Below are 23564 nucleotides of genomic sequence, written 5' to 3'. Positions count from 1 at the left end.
ACACCTGAGAATGTCAATTCAATGTCTTGTTTTTTCATTCAACAACCCTCTTCTATCCTTTCATCCTCCTTCTACACATACTGTTAGCAAGGCAACTGTTACCAAGACAAGTGTTAGCAAGACAATTGTTAGCAAGACAACGTTTAGCAAGACAACTGTTAGCAAGACAACTTTTAGCAAGACAATTGTTAGCAAGACACGTGTTAGCAAGACAACGTTTAGCAAGACAACTGTTAGCAAGACAACTTTTAGCAAGACAATTGTTAGCAAGACAACTTTTAGCAGGACAACTGTTAACAAGACAAGTGTTACGAAGACAATGCTTAGCAAGACAATGGTTAGCAAGATAACTGTTACCAAGACAACTGTTAGCAAGACAAGTGTTACCAAGACAATGCTTAGCAAGACAATGGTTAGCAAGATAACTGTTACCAAGACAACTGTTAGAAAGACAAGTGTTACCAAGACAACTATTACCAAGACAACTGTTAGCAAGACAAGTGTTACCAAGACAACTGTTAGCAAGACAAGTGTTACCAAGACAAGGGTTATTAAAGTTATATCAAGTGTGGGCATGGTTTGTGTCCCAAATGGCACCCTATTCCCAATCTAGTGCACTTCATACAGCTGTGGCCTACAGGGCTCTGGTAAAAAAAAAGTAGTGCACTATACAGGGGATTTGGTGTCACTGACCAGGTGTGAACTGCACCTCCACGGCGGTAGACCACTACATTAATAAAGTGTTTTTGACTACAGCAGGTATTCATTTTAGAGCTGTAAAGTCCATTGACTCCAGTCATTGCCACGATTATATTTCAGTTGTTGCACAGAACAGACTTCAAGTCCTCTTGGCCCAGTTTCAGCTAATGCTCAGCTCTGCTCTGGCCTCAGTGTTGTATTTCATCTAACCTGTAGAAGCCTTAGAGTTTAGGTTTTCAACTCTCCGTCGAGTCTATCCAGCTCAGCACAGGAAACCCCTCCCTGTGTCCGCCTAGCCTTTATACCCCTCCTGGAACAGGGCCAGCTCCAGCAGAATCAAACTAATGGTCTTCATGTTGGATTCTCAGGTGTAAATATGAAGTCTTTACATGCCGACATGGTAGCTGACGTACACACACACACACACACACACACACACACACTCTCTCACGCTACCTCAACTGTAGTTATAGCACGGTACAACATGACATGTGTTAGATTTGCAGTTGGCTGCAGCCACAAGGTTTTTATTGGTTACTTTCACTCTCCAACATCCACCTTCACTTACTCAGCCTTCACTCTCCAACATCCTCCATCACTAACTCAGCCTTCACTCTCCAACATCCTCCATCACTAACTCAGCCTTCACTCTCCAACATCCTCCATCACTAACTCAGCCTTCACTCTCCAACATCCTCCATCACTAACTCAGCCTTCACTCTCCAACATCCCCCTTCACTAACTCAGCCTTCACTCTCCAACATCCCCCTTCACTAACTCAGCCTTCACTCTCTAACATCCCCCATCACTAACTCAGCCTTCACTCTCTAACATCCCCCATCACTTACTCATCCTTACTCACTATCAATTGAGATCATTGGCGGTGTTATCTCAGGCAAAGGGAGTGTCCCGCCCAGACCCAGGCCCAGGCCCAGACCCAGCCAACACAGTCAGTCCGCGTTGCAAATGGCGCACTATTCCCTATTTAATGCACTACTTTTAAACAAGGGCCCATATGGCTCTGGTCAAAAGTTGTGCACTATACAGGGTGCCATTTGGGACGTATTGTCAGTCTGCAAGTGTTCAAGCTAACCCACCGGCAAACAGCCCAGGGACAACACACACACAGGGCCTTGTGCAACTGTGAGGTGACATCATCTCAATACGTTGATGACACCCTCAATGTCGCACACGTGCACACACACACACACACGTGCACACACACACATTTGAAATACTTTATTTACATCCACCAAGTACATTTTATTTCAATCCACCATTCAGTTCAAAGATTTCAAATGTCCCTGTACACATGGCACCCAAGGGTACAGAAAGCACCTCCTTCTCCAAACAGTCCACGACAGCTGAAACAGAACAGTACCTAGCCAATTTCTTTGTCCTAGTTTTCGTCAGGCCCACAATCTGGAGGCTCCACCCGAGGCTGTCCAAGCGTGCCACGAGGGACTGGTGCTTAAGCAGCTTCTCGGCAAAGGCCTGCTCCAAGTAGCCGTCAAATCAGCAGCCCACTTCCAAAATGAGCACCCCCCCCCCCCCCCCCCCCCGGCCCCCATCAACAACAACACATCATTATCAACATCAAACTAGGGTTTAGATCTACATAGGGTCCGGAGGTACAAGGGGGTTAAGGGGAGGAGGAGGAGGGAGGGGGGGGCAGGCAAAACGTCACTTCACACACACATTAGTGGTTAAATCCTTCTGCATCTGGCCCGCAGGGTTTAGTTATCTAGGCTGTTTTAGCACCATCTGAATGAGGGGGTTTAGGTTCACAGTTCACACAAAGTGTAGCCTACAACAGTGAGACTTGAAAATAAAGATTTTAGGGTTTGGACACTCTTTGTACTGGTTTAACACTACAGACGGTAACACCAATGCGTTAGGTTAACCAGTTGGCCAAGGGGTGGGGACTTATGGACCATATGGAGGGGAATGGAGTCAGAGGTCTTGTAAATGTGATGACGCTTAAAAGTCCAGAAACATGCCAGTTCAGCACTCAGCTCGCCTCACACACTGATTACATCCACTTTTCATCCTGTATCAAGTGAGCCAGGCCTTATTCGATGCCAAGGAGGTGGCTGATTTAATGAAAAGAAACCAAACTACGGTCTAGACACAAGGCGTGTCAGGGTTTCTTTGCTTCACAACAGCACGGAAACACTTCAAGGTGTCACTTATGCAAAATCACATATCCAAGACTTTAACCACGATGCACCAGCTTCTTCTTCACTGTGACTGTAACGGTCTTCTAGGTGTGAAGGAGAGTCGGACCAAAATGCGGCGTGTAGATTGCGATCCATGTTTATTGTGACTATAGCAACATGAATCCAAATACAAACAGTGCAAAATAATAAACGTAATGAAAACCGAAACAGCCTAAACTGGTGCAAACTAACACTAAGGACAATCACCCACAAACACACAGTGAAACCCAGGCTACCTAAATATGGTTCCCAATCAGAGACAATGACTAACACCTGCCTCTGATTGAGAACCATATCAGGCCGGACATAGAAATAGACAAACAAGACATCCAACATAGAATGCCCACCCAGTTCACGTCCTGACCAACACTAAAACAAGGAAAACACACACGAACGATGGTCAGAACGTGACAGTACCCCCCCTCCAAGGTGCGGACTCCGGACGCACAACTTAAACCTATGGGGGAGGGTGTGGGTGGGCATCTGTCCGCGGTGGCGGCTCTGGCGCTGGACGTGGACCCCACTCCATAACAGTTTTAGTCCACCTCCTTAGCGTCCCTAGATAGGTGACCCTTCTTAATGACAGCTCAGGACAGAGGGTCAGCTCGAGACAGAGGGGCAGCTCGGGACAGAAGTAGCTCGGGACTGATGGGTAGCACAGCACTGAGAGGAAGCTCAGGCAGGTAGTTCGATCCGGCAGATCCTGGCTGGCTGGCGGTTCTGGCAGATCCTGGCTGACTGGCATATCTGGAAGAGTCTGGCTGACTGGCAGATCTGGAAGAGTCTGGTCGACTGGCAGATCTGGAAGAGTCTGGTCGACTGGCAGATCTGGAAGAGTCTGGTCGACTGGCAGATCTGGAAGAGTCTGGTCGACTGGCAGATCTGGAAGAGTCTGGTCGACTGGCAGATCTGGAAGAGTCTGGTCGACTGGCAGATCTGGAAGAGTCTGGTCGACTGGCAGATCTGGAAGAGTCTGGTCGACTGGCAGCACTGGCTGCTCCATGCTGACTGGCGGCCCTGGCTGCTCCATGCTGACTGGCGGCCCTGGCTGCTCCATGCTGACTGGCGGCCCTGGCTGCTCCATGCTGACTGGCGGCCCTGGCTGCTCCATGCTAACTGGCAGCTCTGGCGGCTCCTTGCAGACTAGCAGCTCTGGCGGCTCCTTGCAGACTAGCAGCTTTGGCGGCATCCTGCAGACAGGCAGCTCTGGCGGCTCCTTGCAGACTGGTAGCTCCTTGCAGACTGGCAGCTCTGGCGGCCCCTGGTTGACTGGCGGCGCTGGCGCTGGGCTGACTGACGGCACTGGCGGCCCCTGGCTGACTGGCGGCACTGGCGGCCCCTGGCTGACTGGCGGCACTGGCGGCCCCTGGCTGACTGGCGGCACTGGCGGCCCCTGGCTGACTGGCAGATCTGGAAGAGTCTGGCTGACTGGCAGATCTGGAAGAGTCTGGTCGACTGGCAGATCTGGAAGAGTCTGGTCGACTGGCAGATCTGGAAGAGTCTGGTTGACTGGCAGATCTGGAAGAGTCTGGTCGACTGGCAGATCTGGAAGAGTCTGATCGACTGGCAGATCTGGAAGAGTCTGGTCGACTGGCAGATCTGGAAGAGTCTGGTCGACTGGCAGATCTGGAAGAGTCTGGTCGACTGGCAGATCTGGAAGAGTCTGGTCGACTGGCAGATCTGGAAGAGTCTGGTCGACTGGCAGATCTGGAAGAGTCTGGTCGACTGGCAGATCTGGAAGAGTCTGGTCGACTGGCAGATCTGGAAGAGTCTGGTCGACTGGCAGATCTGGAAGAGTCTGGTCGACTGGCAGATCTGGCTGCTCCATGCTGACTGGCTGCTCCATGATGACTGGCAGCTCTGGCTGCTCCATGCTGACTGGCTGCTCCATGCTGACTGGCAGCTCTGGCTGCTCCATGCTGACAGGCTGCTCCATGCTGACTGGCAGCTCTGGCTGCTCCATGCTGACTGGCTGCTCCATGCTGACTGGCGGCCCTGGCTGCTCCATGCTGACTGGCGGCCCTGGCTGCTCCATGCTGACTGGCGGCCCTGGCTGCTCCATGCTGACTGGCGGCCCTGGCTGCTCCATGCTAACTGGCAGCTCCTTGCAGACTAGCAGCTCTGGCGGCTCCTTGCAGACTGGCAGCTTTGGCGGCATCCTGCAGACAGGCAGCTCTGGCGGCTCCTTGCAGACTGGCAGCTCCTTGCAGACTGGCAGCTCTATGCAGACTGGCAGCTCCTTGCAGACTGGCAGCTCCTTGCAGACTGGCAGCTCCTTGCAGACTGGCAGCTCCTTGCAGACTGGCAGTTCTGAACAGGCGGGAGACTCCGGCAGCGCTGTAGAGGAGGAAGGCTCTAACAGCGCTAGACAGGCGGGAGACTCCAACAGCGCTGGAGAGGAGGAGGGCTCCGACAGCGCTGGACAGGCGAGGCGCACTGTAGGCCTGATGCGTGGTGCTGGCACTGGTGGTACTGGGCCGAGGACACGCACAGGAAGCCTGGTGCGGGGAGCTGCTACCGGAGGGCTGGGGTGTGGAGGTGGTACTGGAAAAACCGGACCGTGCAGGCGCACTGGAGCTCTTGAGCACCGAGCCTGCCCAACCTTACCTGGTTGAATGCTCACGGTCGCCCTGCCAGTGCGGCGAGGTGGAATAGCCCGCACTGGGCTATGCAGGCGAACCGGAGACACCGAGCGCAAGGCTGGTGCCATGTAAGCCGGCCCAAGGAGACGCACTGGGGACCAGCTGCGTAGAGCCGGCTTCATGGCATTAGGCTCGACGCTCAATCTAGCCCGGCCAACACGCGGAGCTGGAATATACCGCACCGGGCTATGCACCCGCACTGGAGACACCGTGCGCACCACTGCATAACACGGTGCCTGTCCGGTCTCTCTAGCCCCCCGGTAAGCACAGGGAGTCTGCCCAGGTCTCTTACCTGGCGTAGCCATACTCCCTGTTAGCCCCCCCCCAAGAAATTTTTGGGGCTGCTTCTCAGGCTTCCATCCGCTACGTCGTGCTGCCTCCTCATATCTGCGCCTCTCCGCTTTCGCCGCCTCCAGTTCTTCTTTGGGGCGGCGATATTCTCCTGGCTGAGCCCAGGGTCCTCTTCCTTCTAATTCGTCCTCCCATGTCCATACCTCCTCTTTGGGCTGCTCCTTTGGGCGGCTACACTCCCCTGGTTTAGCCCAGGGTCCTCTCCCGTCGAGGATTTCCTCCCATGTCCAGAAATCCTTATTGCGCGTCTCCTCGCGCTGCTCCTGCCTGTTGACACGCTGCTTGGTCCTTTTGTGTTGGGTGATTCTGTAACGGTTTTCAGTATGAGAAGGAGAGTCGGACCAAAATGCGGCGTGTAGATTGCGATCCATGTTTATTGTGACTATAGCAACATGAATCCAAATACAAACAGTGCAAAATAATAAACGTAATGAAAACCGAAACAGCCTAAACTGGTGCAAACTAACACTAAGGACAATCACCCACAAACACACAGTGAAACCCAGGCTACCTAAATATGGTTCCCAATCAGAGACAATGACTAACACCTGCCTCTGATTGAGAACCATATCAGGCCGGACATAGAAATAGACAAACAAGACATCCAACATAGAATGCCCACCCAGTTCACGTCCTGACCAACACTAAAACAAGGAAAACACACACGAACGATGGTCAGAACGTGACAGTGACAGATAGAGAGGTTTTTCATGGAGAGTAGCCTCTGCTGAGTCCCCAACAACCGGATGTTCCAGTTTTCAGGGGAAATGGAAAGAGAGCCTGTGACTTCACGTGTCTTCCACTTTTGGATGTTAACAAGGAGACACTCCATCTTAACTCATCCTCTAAATTTACTGGATTGGTTGAACAGTGCAGAAGAGAACCTCCCCAGACAATTTATTTCCTTCTTGTCAAGACCAGGATGTAGGGGATTTAGTTTCAGACCAGTATGCAGAGGATCTAGTTTCAGACCAGTATGTAGGGGGATCTAGTTTCAGACCAGTATGTAGAGGATCTAGTTTCAGACCAGTATGTAGAGGATCTAGTTTCAGACCAGTATGTAGGGGGATCTAGTTTTAGACCAGTATGTAGAGGATCTAGTTTCAGACCAGTACGTAGAGGATCTAGTTTCAGACCAGTATGTAGAGGATCTAGTTTCAGACCAGTATGTAGGGAATCTAGTTCCAGACCAGTATGTAGGGGGATCTAGTTTCAGACCAGTATGTAGAGGATTTAGTTTCAGACCAGTATGTAGAGGATTTAGTTTCAGACCAGTATGTAGGTGGATCTAGTTTCAGACCAGTATGTAGATAATCTAGTTTCAGACCAGTATGTAGGGGGATCTAGTTTCAGACCAGTATGTAGAGGATCTAGTTTTAGACCAGTATGTAGATAATCTAGTTTCAGACCAGTATGTAGTGGGATCTAGTTTCAGACCAGTATGTATAGGATCTAGTTTCAGACCAGTATGTAGAGGATCTAGTTTCAGACCAGTATGTAGAGGATCTAGTTTCAGACCAGTATGTAGAGGATCTAGTTTCATACCAGTATGTAGAGGATCTAGTTTCAGACCAGTATGTAGGGAATCTAGTTCCAGACCAGTATGTAGGGGGATCTAGTTTCAGACCAGTATGTAGAGGATCTAGTTTCAGACCAGTATGTAGAGGATCTAGTTTCAGACCAGTATGTAGAGGATCTAGTTTCAGACCAGTATGTAGAGGATCTAGTTTCAGACCAGTATGTAGAGGATCTAGTTTCATACCAGTATGTAGAGGATCTAGTTTCAGACCAGTATATAGGGGATCTAGTTTCAGACCAGTATGTAGGGGGATCTAGTTCCAGACCAGTATGTAGAGGATCTAGTATGTAGAGGATCAGGCGTTCCGTTTACGCCTACTGCTTTAGGTCACGTGGAGAGAGACCCATGCATGCAGCATTTTACATGTCACTGTTCCCGTTCCAGTCCCTAATCCAAGTCAAGGAGGCGGCTGATTTAAAAACTCTAATTACAAGCACAAGTCAAACAAGACATGTCAGGGGTTCTTTGCTTTTAGACAGACTTGGACAGTCTTGAACTGCAACTTAGACTACATATAAGCCTTTAATGTAGTCTACCAAGACGCCCTCAGCCTTTAATGTAGTCTACCAAGACGACCTCAGCCTTTAATGTAGTCTACCAAGATGACCTCAGCCTTTAATGTAGTCTACCAAGACGACCTCAGCCTTTAATGTAGTCTACCAAGACGACCTCAGCCTTTAATGTAGTCTACCAAGACGACCTCAGCCTTTAATGTAGTCTACCAAGACGACCTCAGCCTTTAATGTAGTCTACCAAGACGCCCTCAGCCTTTAATGTAACCTACCAAGACGCCCTCAGCCTTTAATGTAATCTACCAAGACGACCTCAGCCTTTAATGTAGTCTACCAAGATGACCTCAGCCTTTAATGTAGTCTACCAAGACGCCCTCAGCCTTTAATGTAGTCTACCAAGACGCCCTCAGCCTTTAATGTAACCTACCAGGACGCCCTCAGCCTTTAATGTAGTCTACCAAGACGACCTCAGCTTTTAATGTAGTCTACCAAGACGCCCTCAGCCTTTAATGTAGTCTACCAAGACGATCTCAGCCTTTAATGTAGTCTACCAAGACGACCTCAGACTTTAATGTAGTCTACCAAGACGCCCTCAGCCTTTAATGTAGTCTACCAAGACGACCTCAGCCTTTAATGTAGTCTACCAAGACGCCCTCAGCCTTTAATGTAACCTACCAAGACGCCCTCAGCCTTTAATGTAGTCTACCAAGACGACCTCAGCCTTTAATGTAATCTACCAAGACGACCTCAGTCTTTAATGTAGTCTACCAAGATGACCTCAGCCTTTAATGTAGTCTACCAAGATGCCCTCAGCCTTTAATATAGTCTACCAAGACGATCTCAGCCTTTAATGTAGTCTACCAAGACGACCTCAGCCTTTAATGTAACCTACCAAGACGACCTCAGCCTTTAATGTAGTCTACCAAGACGCCCTCAGCCTTTAAAGTAGTCTACCAAGACGCCCTCAGCCTTTAATGTAGTCTACCAAGACGATCTCAGCCTTTAATGTAGTCTATCAAGACGCCCTCAGCCTTTAATGTAGTCTACCAAGACGCCCTCAGCCTTTAATGTAATCTACCAAGACGACCTCAGCCTTTAATGTAGTCTACCAAGATGACCTCAGCCTTTAATGTAGTCTACCAAGACGCCCTCAGCCTTTAATGTAGTCTACCAAGACGCCCTCAGCCTTTAATGTAACCTACCAAGACGCCCTCAGCCTTTAATGTAGTCTACCAAGACGCCCTCAGCCTTTAATGTAACCTACCAAGACGCCCTCAGCCTTTAATGTAGTCTACCAAGACGATCTCAGTCTTTAATGTAGTCTACCAAGACGACCTCAGCCTTTAATGTAGTCTACCAAGACGCCCTCAGCCTTTAATGTAGTCTACCGAGACGACCTCAGCCTTTAATGTAGTCTACCAAGACGCCCTCAGCCTTTAATGTAACCTACCAAGACGCCCTCAGCCTTTAATGTAGTCTACCAAGACGACCTCAGCCTTTAATGTAATCTACCAAGACGACCTCAGCCTTTAATGTAGTCTACCAAGACGACCTCAGCCTTTAATGTAGTCTACCAAGACGCCCTCAGCCTTTAATGTAACCTACCAAGACGCCCTCAGCCTTTAATGTAGTCTACCAAGACGACCTCAGCCTTTAATGTAGTCTACCAAGACGCCCTCAGCCTTTAATGTAACCTACCAAGACGCCCTCAGCCTTTAATGTAGTCTACCAAGACGACCTCAGCCTTTAATGTAGTCTACCAAGACGATCTCAGCCTTTAATGTAGTCTACCAAGACGACCTCAGCCTTTAATGTAACCTACCAAGACGACCTCAGCCTTTAATGTAGTCTACCAAGACGCCCTCAGCCTTTAATGTAGTCTACCAAGACGCCCTCAGCCTTTAATGTAGTCTACCAAGACGCCCTCAGCCTTTAATGTAACCTACCAAGACGACCTCAGCCTTTAATGTAGTCTACCAAGACGACCTCAGCCTTTAATGTAATCTACCAAGACGACCTCAGCCTTTAATGTAGTCTACCAAGACGCCCTCAGCCTTTAATGTAGTCTACCAAGACGCCCTCAGCCTTTAATGTAGTCTACCAAGACGATCTCAGCCTTTAATGTAGTCTACCAAGACGCCCTCAGCCTTTAATGTAGTCTACCAAGACGCCCTCAGCCTTTAATGTAATCTACCAAGACGACCTCAGCCTTTAATGTAGTCTACCAAGATGACCTCAGCCTTTAATGTAGTCTACCAAGACGCCCTCAGCCTTTAATGTAGTCTACCAAGACGCCCTCAGCCTTTAATGTAGTCTACCAAGACGACCTCAGCCTTTAATATAGTCTACCAAGACGACCTCAGCCTTTAATATAGTCTACCAAGACGACCTCAGCCTTTAATGTAGTCTACCAAGACGCCCTCAGCCTTTAATGTAATCTACCAAGACGACCTCAGCCTTTAATGTAACCTACCAAGACGATCTCAGCCTTTAATGTAGTCTACCAAGACGCCCTCAGCCTTTAATGTAGTCTACCAAGACGATCTCAGCCTTTAATGTAGTCTACCAAGACGCCCTCAGCCTTTAATGTAGTCTACCAAGACGCCCTCAGCCTTTAATGTAGTCTACCAAGACGACCTCAGCCTTTAATGTAGTCTACCAAGACGACCTCAGCCTTTAATGTAATCTACCAAGACGACCTCAGCCTTTAATGTAGTCTACCAAGATGACCTCAGCCTTTAATGTAGTCTACCAAGATGCCCTCAGCCTTTAATATAGTCTACCAAGACGATCTCAGCCTTTAATGTAGTCTACCAAGACGACCTCAGCCTTTAATGTAACCTACCAAGACGACCTCAGCCTTTAATGTAGTCTACCAAGACGCCCTCAGCCTTTAAAGTAGTCTACCAAGACGCCCTCAGCCTTTAATGTAGTCTACCAAGACGATCTCAGCCTTTAATGTAGTCTACCAAGACGCCCTCAGCCTTTAATGTAGTCTACCAAGACGCCCTCAGCCTTTAATGTAATCTACCAAGACGACCTCAGCCTTTAATGTAGTCTACCAAGATGACCTCAGCCTTTAATGTAGTCTACCAAGACGCCCTCAGCCTTTAATGTAGTCTACCAAGACGCCCTCAGCCTTTAATGTAACCTACCAAGACGCCCTCATCCTTTAATGTAGTCTACCAAGACGCCCTCAGCCTTTAATGTAACCTACCAAGACGCCCTCAGCCTTTAATGTAGTCTACCAAGACGATCTCAGCCTTTAATGTAGTCTACCAAGACGACCTCAGCCTTTAATGTAGTCTACCAAGACGCCCTCAGCCTTTAATGTAGTCTACCAAGACGCCCTCAGCCTTTAATGTAGTCTACCAAGACGCCCTCAGCCTTTAATGTAACCTACCAAGACGCCCTCATCCTTTAATGTAGTCTACCAAGACGCCCTCAGCCTTTAATGTAACCTACCAAGACGCCCTCAGCCTTTAATGTAGTCTACCAAGACGATCTCAGCCTTTAATGTAGTCTACCAAGACGACCTCAGCCTTTAATGTAGTCTACCAAGACGCCCTCAGCCTTTAATGTAGTCTACCAAGACGCCCTCAGCCTTTAATGTAATCTACCAAGACGACCTCAGCCTTTAATGTAGTCTACCAAGATGACCTCAGCCTTTAATGTAGTCTACCAAGACGCCCTCAGCCTTTAATGTAGTCTACCAAGACGCCCTCAGCCTTTAATGTAACCTACCAAGACGCCCTCATCCTTTAATGTAGTCTACCAAGACGCCCTCAGCCTTTAATGTAACCTACCAAGACGCCCTCAGCCTTTAATGTAGTCTACCAAGACGATCTCAGCCTTTAATGTAGTCTACCAAGACGACCTCAGCCTTTAATGTAGTCTACCAAGACGCCCTCAGCCTTTAATGTAGTCTACCAAGACGCCCTCAGCCTTTAATGTAACCTACCAAGACGCCCTCAGCCTTTAATGTAGTCTACCAAGACGACCTCAGCCTTTAATGTAATCTACCAAGACGACCTCAGCCTTTAATGTAGTCTACCAAGACGACCTCAGCCTTTAATGTAGTCTACCAAGACGCCCTCAGCCTTTAATGTAACCTACCAAGACGCCCTCAGCCTTTAATGTAGTCTACCAAGACGACCTCAGCCTTTAATGTAGTCTACCAAGACGCCCTCAGCCTTTAATGTAACCTACCAAGACGCCCTCAGCCTTTAATGTAGTCTACCAAGACGACCTCAGCCTTTAATGTAGTCTACCAAGACGATCTCAGCCTTTAATGTAGTCTACCAAGACGCCCTCAGCCTTTAATGTAGTCTACCAAGATGCCCTCAGCCTTTAATATAGTCTACCAAGACGATCTCAGCCTTTAATGTAGTCTACCAAGACGCCCTCAGCCTTTAATGTAGTCTACCAAGACGCCCTCAGCCTTTAATGTAATCTACCAAGACGACCTCAGCCTTTAATGTAGTCTACCAAGATGACCTCAGCCTTTAATGTAGTCTACCAAGACGCCCTCAGCCTTTAATGTAGTCTACCAAGACGCCCTCAGCCTTTAATGTAGTCTACCAAGACGACCTCAGCCTTTAATGTAGTCTACCAAGACGACCTCAGCCTTTAATATAGTCTACCAAGACGACCTCAGCCTTTAATGTAGTCTACCAAGACGCCCTCAGCCTTTAATGTAATCTACCAAGACGACCTCAGCCTTTAATGTAACCTACCAAGACGATCTCAGCCTTTAATGTAGTCTACCAAGACGCCCTCAGCCTTTAATGTAGTCTACCAAGACGATCTCAGCCTTTAATGTAGTCTACCAAGACGCCCTCAGCCTTTAATGTAGTCTACCAAGACGCCCTCAGCCTTTAATGTAGTCTACCAAGACGACCTCAGCCTTTAATATAGCCTAACCAGAAGACCTCAGCCTTTAATATAGCCTAACCAGAAGACCTCAGCCTTTAATATAGCCTACTAAGACGACCTCAGCCTTTACTTGACCAAGAAGTACCACTTTGTTCTCCAATTGTGACAGATGGGTCTTTAGTGTTACTGGACAGACCCATGCAGGCAGCATTGGACACATCAAAGTGTCACTTATGATAGATCCAAGATCTTTAATTAAAACAAAGTAACAAGATGCACTACTACCTGCTTCACTGTGACAGAAGGGTCTTTAGTGGAGACCCAAAAAACTGGCATTCAAATAAAACAAGTCGTGATTAGTGTTTCATTGCTTTTCAACAGCATTAGACACCTTGAAGTGTCACTTAAACTATCACATGTCTAAGCCTTAAACAAAAGGTGCCACCTTCCTACTGCCTCAACTGATAAAATGTACCACCATATTGTTCAATGTGACAGAAGGGTCTTTAGTGGAGAGGCAGCGTTTTACATTTCCCTGCTCTTGTCTTCCCACGGAGATATAAACAGATGATGTCAGAGGGTGGTGCTCGCTCTCTCGCTCGACTCTTACGTCTGCCCAGCAGACGGGATGCAGCATTAATAAAGAGACTGGGAACAATCGGCCATAGAGAACCATCTGACATTTAGAGGGGGATTTTGGGGAGGGGGATGTAGGGAGAGAGAGATGGGAGGAGACTGTTTACAGTCTATCTGAACCCGTTTTTTGTTGTTGTTGTGAAACATGGAGTCTGTTGCTATGGTGACAGTGTAGAGTTAGGGAAGAGCTTTCACAGTGACGCATCGTAATGATGATTATTAGGTACATTTATCATCATTATCATCATTATGGTGATTATTAGGAACATATATCATCATTATCATCATTATGTCTTCTGTATATCTCTAACAAGTTGACCAATTAATATCTGAAGATGTGTTCATTTAGTAATTACCATATCAATGTCCTCCCAGTGTCACCACTGTCATCTCATTATTGATCCCACTGTATGTCTCAACTGTCATCTCATTTGACATTGACAGTGATTCTGTTCTTGTTTGTTTTTCCAGATGAAATGTGACAAAGCTCTCACCTACCTAAGAATTTTCGGGACGACAATGTTTGGAGTCTCGCTCCTCGTGGGGATCTCTACCGCCTACATAATGGGATACCAGTTTTTCACCACGGCACGAAACCACTTGTCCTTCGGGCTGTACGGGGCCATCCTGGTCATCCACCTTATCATCCAGAGCCTGTTTGCTGTCCTAGAACACCGGAATATGAGGAGATCCATGGAGACGCCCATCAAACTCACCAAATCACTGGCCCTGTGCATTGCAGCCTATCAGGAGGACCCAGCCTACCTGAGGAAGTGTTTGGTATCGGTCAAGAGGTTGACCTACCCGGGCATCAAGGTCATCATGGTGATCGACGGGAATAACGAGGACGACAACTACATGATGGAGATCTTCCGGGAGATCATGGGGTGGGATAAAGCCACCACGTACGTATGGAAAAATAACTACCACCACCGGGGATCTGAGGAGACGGACGAGATGTACGCTGAGAGCCTGCAGGCCATCTCGCGCCTTGTGCTCAATAATAAATGTGTCTGCATCATGCAGAAGTGGGGAGGCAAGAGGGAAGTAATGTACACAGCCTTCAAAGCCCTGGGGAGGAGTGTGGACTATGTTCAGGTAAGTCCTGGGGGGAGGAGGGGTTGGAGGGTGGGGGTACACAAAGACCCTTTTGTGCTCTCCTTCTTTAAAAGGATGGTGTGGAGGCCTTGTGTATGTACTGTAGCCCTACTGCTGTAAGGCTAATGCTGTTCACAGAGTGCTAGAGCTCAACGTGAAACCCATTTACATATGTTTCTGCACTCAGTCCAACTCAGACAAAGTGGAGAGACCTGTAGGCTAATAGATTGGAGTCAGATCATGTTGCGTAGCATCGCGTCAAAACACACAGTATTCTCAGTGAGGAACTTTAAAAGTGACAGTATCCGCATTAGCTACTATCCCATGGCGTGTATTAAGTTCCTTCATTAACATTTACTAAGTAAACAGCACCAACTGTGCTGTATATAGTATATTGTGAATAGTTATACAGCAATACTGGAGTGTAGGTCCTCCAAGCTGTTCTGGGTAATACTGGAGTGTAGGTCCTCCAAACTGTTCTGGATAATACTGGAGTGTAGGTCCTCCAAACTGCTCTGGATAATACTGGAGTGTAGGTCCTCCAAACTGCTCTGGATAATACTGGAGTGTAGGTCCTCCAAGCTGCTCTGGATAATACTGGAGTGTAGGTCCTCCAAACTGCTCTGGATAATACTGGAGTGTAGGTCCTCCAAACTGCTCTGGATAATACTGGAGTGTAGGTCCTCCAAACTGCTCTGGATAATACTGGAGTGTAGGTCCTCCAAACTGCTCTGGATAATACTGGAGTGTAGGTCCTCCAAACTGTTCTGGATAATACTGGAGTGTAGGTCCTCCAAACTGCTCTGGATAATACTGGAGTGTAGGTCCTCCAAACTGCTCTGGATAATACTGGAGTGTAGGTCCTCCAAACTGCTCTGGATAATACTGGAGTGTAGATCTGATCAAACTTCTAACCTCTGATCCAAAGCTTATGGAGGGCTAACTGTGTTGTCCTTGTCACAGATCTGTTTTAGCTAGCTATTAGCTACCAGACCTGTGTGGTTATTCTCACTGCGGGGTTGTCTGTCTAATGTACCTGATCGTGACTGTTAAAGCCTTGGCTTGGCAACACACAGATTACCTACTTGACTTGACTTAGGTTACGTCCCAAATGGCACCCTATTCCCAAACATAGTGCACTACTTTTGATCACTACCCTAAGGGCCCTGGTCAAAAGTAGTGCAGTATATAGGGAATAGGGTGCCAAAACAGTTCGGTAGAGTTCGTGCATATACTGTATTATAACAACATTTAGTGACATTTTGGTTCGTTTTGGACTTCGGTCAGGGTTTTTTCAGCTGTTCGTGCACACACAGTTTTTTTCTGGAGGCAAGCCTAAGTTCGGTGTCTGACGTTTCCACCCCTTGGTCGGTGATTGGTCAACGGTAGGGATTCTTCAATAAAGTCTTTGTTGTCATTCAACATAAGACGACTTGTTTTCATGCACATTTTTTCATTGAAAAACACAGCACCAAACATCTTAGTTAGATGTAAGATCACTAAGATCACTTTGGCAAAAAACAGATTTCTTGAGTTATCTTAGATTAATTCGGACTATTTTGAGGAAGTGTATACTGGCTACGGCGCCTCAAAATGGACAAACAGTACTATTGCCGCTCTTTTATCATTTTTAAAGTGAAGGTCTTTTTAAGGGAGTATGCTAGCACACTCGTTTGGTACGACTAGCTTCAGCCAACAAGTGCTACTAAACATAGAAACGTGCCATTTTCAAATATGTTGATGATGGAGTGGTGCGGGAGAGGATGGCTATGATGTTGAACTGTCCCTTTAAGCATTCCTCTTAGCAGTCCTGTTATGTCTGATAAGATATGTTGACGTTGGAGTGGTGCTGGAGAGGATGGCTATGACGTTGAATTGTACCTTTAAGCATTCCTCTTAGCAGTCCTGTTATGTCTAATAAGACATGTTGACGATGGAGTGGTGCTGGAGAGGATGGCTATGACGTTGAATTGTCCCTTTAAGCATTCCTCTTAGCAGTCCTGTTATGTCTGATAAGACATGTTGACGATGGAGTGGTGCGGGAGAGGATGGCTATGATGTTGAACTGTCCCTTTAAGCATTCCTCTTAGCAGTCCTGTTATGTCTGATAAGACATATTGACGATGGAGTGGTGCTGGAGAGGATGGCTATGACGTTGAATTGTCCCTTTAAGCATTCCTCTTAGCAGTCCTGTTATGTCTGATAAGATATGTTGCATCAGTGAATGAACTTGACGTGACCTTTCTCCAGCTACCGGTTGCTGCATGATCATCACAATAAACTAACATGGCCGAGTGCGTCCCAAATACCACCCCCTTTTCCCCTATATAGTGCATTACATTTAACCAGGACCCATAGGGTCAAAATAACTAAACCTTATATTCTCACCATAACTGTGTGTGGATGTATTGATATGTTGGCATTGGGTAAACACTTAACTACACAGGCATAAGAGAAACTTAGTGTAAAGAGTGTTACCCGGCATTGCTTTGCGGGGTCATTATTCTGCCGGCAGGTGCATTATGGGTAATATTCACCACACTGTGAGACGAAAGCTCCCCAGGACACCCAAGCTGTCCTCAGACAACCCCTCGTTTGTTCGAGGAACTAGCTCCATGTGAGGCGTACAGGCGTACTACGGCGTTAGGAGAAGGACTACAACGCTGTCTGTCAGACAGAGGACATGTCCTTCGTTAGGAGAAGGACTACAAAGCTGTCTGTCAGACAGAGGACACGTCCTACGTTAGGAGAAGGACTACAACGCTGTCTGTCAGACAGAGGACATGTCCTACGTTAGGAGAAGACCTACAACTCTGTCAGACAGAGGACATGTCCTACGTTAGGAGAAGGACTACAACGCTGTCTGTCAGACAGAGGACATGTCCTATGTTAGGAGAAGACCTACAACTCTGTCAGACAGAGGACATGTCCTACGTTAGGAGAAGGACTACAACGCTGTCTGTCAGACAGAGGACATGTCCTATGTTAGGAGAAGGACTACAACGCTGTCTGTCAGACAGAGGACATGTCCTATGTTAGGAGAAGACCTACAACTCTGTCAGACAGAGGACATGTCGTATGTGTAGTATGAATCCAGATGGAACCACGGTGAATCCATTGTTCGTCTGCTGACTTCATGACCCCCCCCCGACCTTAGCTTTTTGTGATGTCAAAACCCTGTGGTATTTGTGGCACAGATCAACCGACTGACGCCAGATTGAACATGTTTTACTGAGGAGACCATTTACACAAGCTATTCCCGATAACCACTTATCGAAGGAACAACTGATTATTAGCGGTTTTCATGTCATCTCCCCAAGCTGAGGCTCGTTACAGCTGCAATCTGTTACCTCTTTTACAGTCAAACTATAAATATTAAATGGGACTTTCCCCCTTCGTTTTCAGCATCTGTAGTCTTTGCAGTAATTTGATGCGGGTGATCTGTGAATATTAATGCCATTTATGGACCCGTCAGAACAGGTTTGGTGCTAACGTTGCTATGGGACTGGTTGCCAAGGGGCAGTGATCAAAGAAACGGAATTCCATTTATATGGCAGTGATGCAGCTTCGCCTAATCAAACACTCTGCTGATGATGAAAATAACATGAGGAATGTTGTGCACATTAGCAGACGTGCCAACAGGCTATGCCTAACTACGCATGGGTAGCTGTTCTCACCGGGAAAGGGGGAGTGTGTGTTGGTGTTCTGTGTATCAAAACCAATAGACTGGTTAGGGGTACAGAAGTCTTTTCCTGAGGTGGTTTGATTATCTTCTGGCCATATCATTCTCTTTAGTTACTCTCTTTTCATGCCATTTGTGTTTTAATATATTGCTCTTACAGCAGAAAGATAGAAATTGAATTATCACAGCGCTACACAATCTAAATGTATTCCTCTTCAAACAATTCAAACAGCTGATCTTTCTCCATATATGACCATTTTGAAGCTATACAGCTATACTACAAAATCTCTGTCACCATCAGAACACAACCAATCACAAACCTCTCTCAATCAGAAAACAACCAATCACAACGGAACCCTCTCTCAATCAGAACACAACCAATCACAAACCTCTCTCAATCAGAAAACAACCAATCACAACGGAACCCTCTCTCAATCAGAAAACAACCAATCACAACGGAACCCTCTCTCAATCAGAAAACAACCAATCACAACACAACCCTCTCTCAATCAGAACACAACCAATCACAACCCTCTCTCAATCAGAAAACAACCGATCACAACACAACCCTCTCTCAGTCAGAACACAACCAATCACAACACAACCCTCTCTCAGTCAGAACACAACCAATCATAACACAACCCTCTCTGTCAGAACACAACCAATCACAACCCTCTCCCAGTCAGAACACAACCAATCACAACACAACCCTCTCTAAATCAGAACACAACCAATCAGAACACAAACCTCTCTCAGTCAGAACACAACCAATCACAACCCTCTCTCAGTCAGAACACAACCAATCAAAACCCTCTCCCAGTCAGAACACAACCAATCATAACACAACCCTCTCTCAGTCAGAACACATCCAATCACAACCCAGCCCTCTCAGTCAGAACACAACCAATCACAACCCTCTCTCAGTCAGAACACAACCAATCACAACCCTCTCTCAGTCAGAACACAACCAATAACAACCCTCTCTCAGTCAGAACACAACCAATCACAACCCTCTCTCAGTCAGTACACAACCAATCACAACCCTCTCAGTCAGAACACAACCAATCACAACCCTCTCAGTCAGAACACAACCAATAACAACCCTCTCTCAGTCAGAATACAACCAATCACAACCCTGTCTCAGTCAGAACACAACCAATCACAACCCTCTCTCAGTCAGAACACAACCAATCACAACCCTCTCAGTCAGAACACAACCAATAACAACCCTCTCTCAGTCAGAACACAACCAATCACAACCCTCTCTCAGTCAGAACACAACCAATCACAACCCTCTCAGTCAGAACACAACCAATAACAACCCTCTCTCAGTCAGAACACAACCAATCACAACCCTCTCTCAGTCAGAACACAACCAATCACAACCCTCTCACAGTCAGAACACAACCAACCACAACCCTCTCTCAGTCAGAACACAACCAATAACAACCCTCTCTCAGTCAGAACACAACCAATCACAACCCTCTCTCAGTCAGAACACAACCAATCACAACCCTCTCTCAGTCAGAACACAACCAATCATAACCCTCTCACAGTCAGAACACAACCAACCACAACCCTCTCTCAGTCAGAACACAACCTTACTGTATCACTTCCAGTACAGGATGACGTCCCAAACAGCGGCCCCAATGACTTCACTTACCCAATGAAATCATTCCCAATTAAGGAGTGACTGAAGAAACCTTTCTAATCTGTGAAGAGATCGCTGCAGATATGACTTTACTCACACGGTTGTTTGTTGACCAACGGACGGACCTTCCCACTGGACACTAACTTGTTTTGGAACGATCTTTCCGGGGAAACATCCACGTTGCAAACAAAGCTTCAACTTGACATCCAAAAGAGTTTCAAAGAAACACAAAGCAACCCTGTACGTCAGTAATCAGTGTAATTAATGTACCAACCCTGTACATCAGTAATCAGTGTAATTAATGTACCAACCCTGTACATCAGTAATCAGTGTAATTAATGTACCAACCCTGTACGTCAGTAATCAGTGTAATTAATGTACCAACCCTGTACGTCAGTAATCAGTGTAATTAATGTACCAACCCTGTACGTCAGTAATCAGTGTAATTAATGTACCAACCCTGTACGTCAGTAATCAGTGTAATTAATGTACCAACCCTGTACATCAGTAATCAGTGTAATTAATGTACCAACCCTGTACATCAGTAATCAGTGTAATTAATGTACCAACCCTGTACATCAGTAATCAGTGTAATTAATGTACCAACCCTGTACATCAGTAATCAGTGTAATTAATGTACCAACCCTGTACATCAGTAATCAGTGTAATTAATGTACCAACCCTGTACATCAGTAATCAGTGTAATTAATGTACCAACCCTGTACATCAGTAATCCGTGTAATTAATGTACCAACCCTGTACATCAGTAATCAGTGTAATTAATGTACCAACCCTGTACATCAGTAATCAGTGTAATTAATGTACCAACCCTGTACATCAGTAATCAGTGTAATTAATGTACCAACCCTGTACATCAGTAATCAGTGTAATTAATGTACCAACCCTGTACATCAGTAATCAGTGTAATTAATGTACCAACCCTGTACATCAGTAATCAGTGTAATTAATGTACCAACCATGTACATCAGTAATCAGTGTAATTAATGTACCAACCCTGTACATCAGTAATCAGTGTAATTAATGTACCAACCCTGTACATCAGTAATCAGTGTAATTAATGTACCAACCTTGTATGTCAGTAATCAGTGTAATTAATGTACCAACCCTGTACATCAGTAATCAGTGTAATTAATGTACCAACCCTGTACATCAGTAATCAGTGTAAGTAATGTACCAACCCTGTACATCAGTAATCAGTGTAATTAATGTACCAACCCTGTACATCAGTAATCAGTGTAATTAATGTACCAACCCTGTACATCAGTAATCAGTGTAATTAATGTACCAACCCTGTACATCAGTAATCAGTGTAATTAATGTACCAACCCTGTACATCAGTAATCAATGTAATTAATGTACCAACCCTGTACATCAGTAATCAGTGTAATTAATGTACCAACCCTGTACATCAGTAATCAGTGTAATTAATGTACCATCCCTGTACGTCAGTAATCAGTGTAATTAATGTACCAACCCTGTACATCAGTAATCAGTGTAATTAATGTACCAACCCTGTACATCAGTAATCAGTGTAGTTAATGTACCAACCCTGTACATCAGTAATCAGTGTAATTAATGTACCAACCCTGTACATCAGTAATCAGTGTAATTAATGTACCAACCCTGTACGTCAGTAATCAGTGTAATTAATGTACCAACCCTGTACATCAGTAATCAATGTAATTACTGTAGCAACCCTGTACATCAGTAATCAGTGTAATTAATGTACCAACCCTGTACGTCAGTAATCAGTGTAATTAATGTACCAACCCTGTACGTCAGTAATCAGTGTAATTAATGTACCAACCCTGTACATCAGTAATCAGTGTAATTAATGTACCAACCCTGTACGTCAGTAATCAGTGTAATTCATGTACCAACACTGTACATCAGTAATCAGTGTAATTAATGTACCAACCCTGTACATCAGTAATCAGTGTAATAATGTACCAACCCTGTACATCAGTAATCAGTGTAATTAATGTACCAACCCTGTACATCAGTAATCAGTGTAATTAATGTACCAACCCTGTACATCAGTAATCAGTGTAATTAATGTACCATCCCTGTACACCAGTAATCAGTGTAATTAATGTACCAGCCCTGTACATCAGTAATCAGTGTAATTAATGTACCAACCCTGTACATCAGTAATCAGTGTAATTAATGTACCAACCCTGTACACCAGTAATCAGTGTAATTAATGTACCAACCCTGTACATCAGTAATCAGTGTAATTAATGTACCAGCCCTGTACATCAGTAATCAGTGTAATTAATGTACCAACCCTGTACACCAGTAATCAGTGTAATTAATGTACCAACCCTGTACATCAGCAATCAGTGTAATTAATGTACCAACCCTGTACACCAGTAATCAGTGTAATTTATGTACCAGCCCTGTACATCAGTAATCAGTGTAATTAATGTACCAACCCTGTACATCAGTAATCAGTGTAATTCATGCGCTGCTGATCGGTCAAATTGGCCAATGTAAAACAAACATATCCCACCCAAAAACTTGATGAAGGACTCTTTGTCTGCGTAACGAGATCTTCTGGCCTAGTTTAACTTTCTAACTTTGTGTTGTTTGTGTGTGTGTGTGTGTGTGTGTGTGTGTGTGTGTGTGTGTGTGTGTGTGTGTGTGTGTGTGTGTGTGTGTGTGTGTGTGTGTGTGTGTGTGTGTGTGTGTGTGTGTGTGTGTGTGAGTGAGAGAGAGAGAGAGAGAGAGAGAGAGAGAGAGAGAGAGAGAGAGAGAGAGAGAGAGACAGAGACAGAGACAGAGACACAGAGAGAGACAGTGAGAGACAGAGAGCCAGAGAGAGAGGGAGAGAGAGATAGCCAGAGAGAGAGACAGAGACACAGAGACAGAGAGAGACAGAGAGAGAGACAGAGAGCCAGAGAGAGAGCCAGAGAGAGAGACAGAGAGAGACAGAGAGAGAGACAGACAGAGAGCCAGAGAGAGAGACAGAGAGAGAGACAGAGAGAGACAGAGAGCCAGAGAGAGAGAGAGAGAGCCAGAGAGAGAGACAGAGAGAGAGACAGAGAGAGAGACAGAGACACAGAGAACGACAGAGAGAGAGACAGAGAGAGACAGAGAGAGAGACAGAGAGAGAGACAGAGACACAGAGAGAGACAGAGAGAGAGACAGACAGAGAGCCAGAGAGAGAGAGAGACAGAGAGAGACAGAGAGCCAGAGAGAGAGAGAGAGAGAGAGAGAGAGACAGAGAGAGAGACAGAGACAGAGACAGAGAGAGCCAGAGAGTGTTTTGGGTATTGAATTGGATAGTGTGTACCCTTGTGTTTCAGGTGTGAAGTGTTTTGTGGATTCAACAGGATTGTGTGTGTCCCCTTGTGTTTCAGGTGTGTGACTCTGACACTATGCTGGATCCTGCGTCCTCTGTGGAGATGGTGAAGGTTCTGGAGGAAGACCCCATGGTGGGAGGAGTGGGAGGAGACGTCCAGGTAATATCTCCAATGTTATTGTCTGAGACTGTGTTCTCCTAGCCTGGTACCGTACTGTAGGTGCTGAAACCAGCTCCTACCATTGTTATTGACTAGTCTGTATGTCTGAGACTGTGTTCTCCTAGCCTGGTACCG

The 23564-nt window shown here is 46.2% G+C and overlaps 1 protein-coding gene across 1 annotated transcript in view; it reads left to right on the top strand.

Annotated features, from left to right (window-relative positions):
- Nucleotides 1-23564, top strand: part of LOC149984317 (hyaluronan synthase 2-like) — a 33553-nt gene that overhangs the window by 5652 nt on the left and 4337 nt on the right. The window contains exons 2-3 of the mRNA XM_090220020.1: nucleotides 13985-14611; nucleotides 23328-23429. Coding sequence (XP_090076146.1) covers nucleotides 13985-14611; nucleotides 23328-23429 — 729 coding nt within the window. The remainder of the gene's footprint in view (nucleotides 1-13984; nucleotides 14612-23327; nucleotides 23430-23564) is intronic.

The sequence above is a fragment of the Oncorhynchus mykiss genome, chromosome 3 (assembly GCF_057628025.1).
Source record: "Oncorhynchus mykiss isolate SJ-2025 chromosome 3, ASM5762802v1, whole genome shotgun sequence".
Classification (NCBI taxonomy): Eukaryota; Metazoa; Chordata; class Actinopteri; order Salmoniformes; family Salmonidae; genus Oncorhynchus; species Oncorhynchus mykiss.
This window is presented reverse-complemented; position numbering and strand designations above follow the sequence as displayed.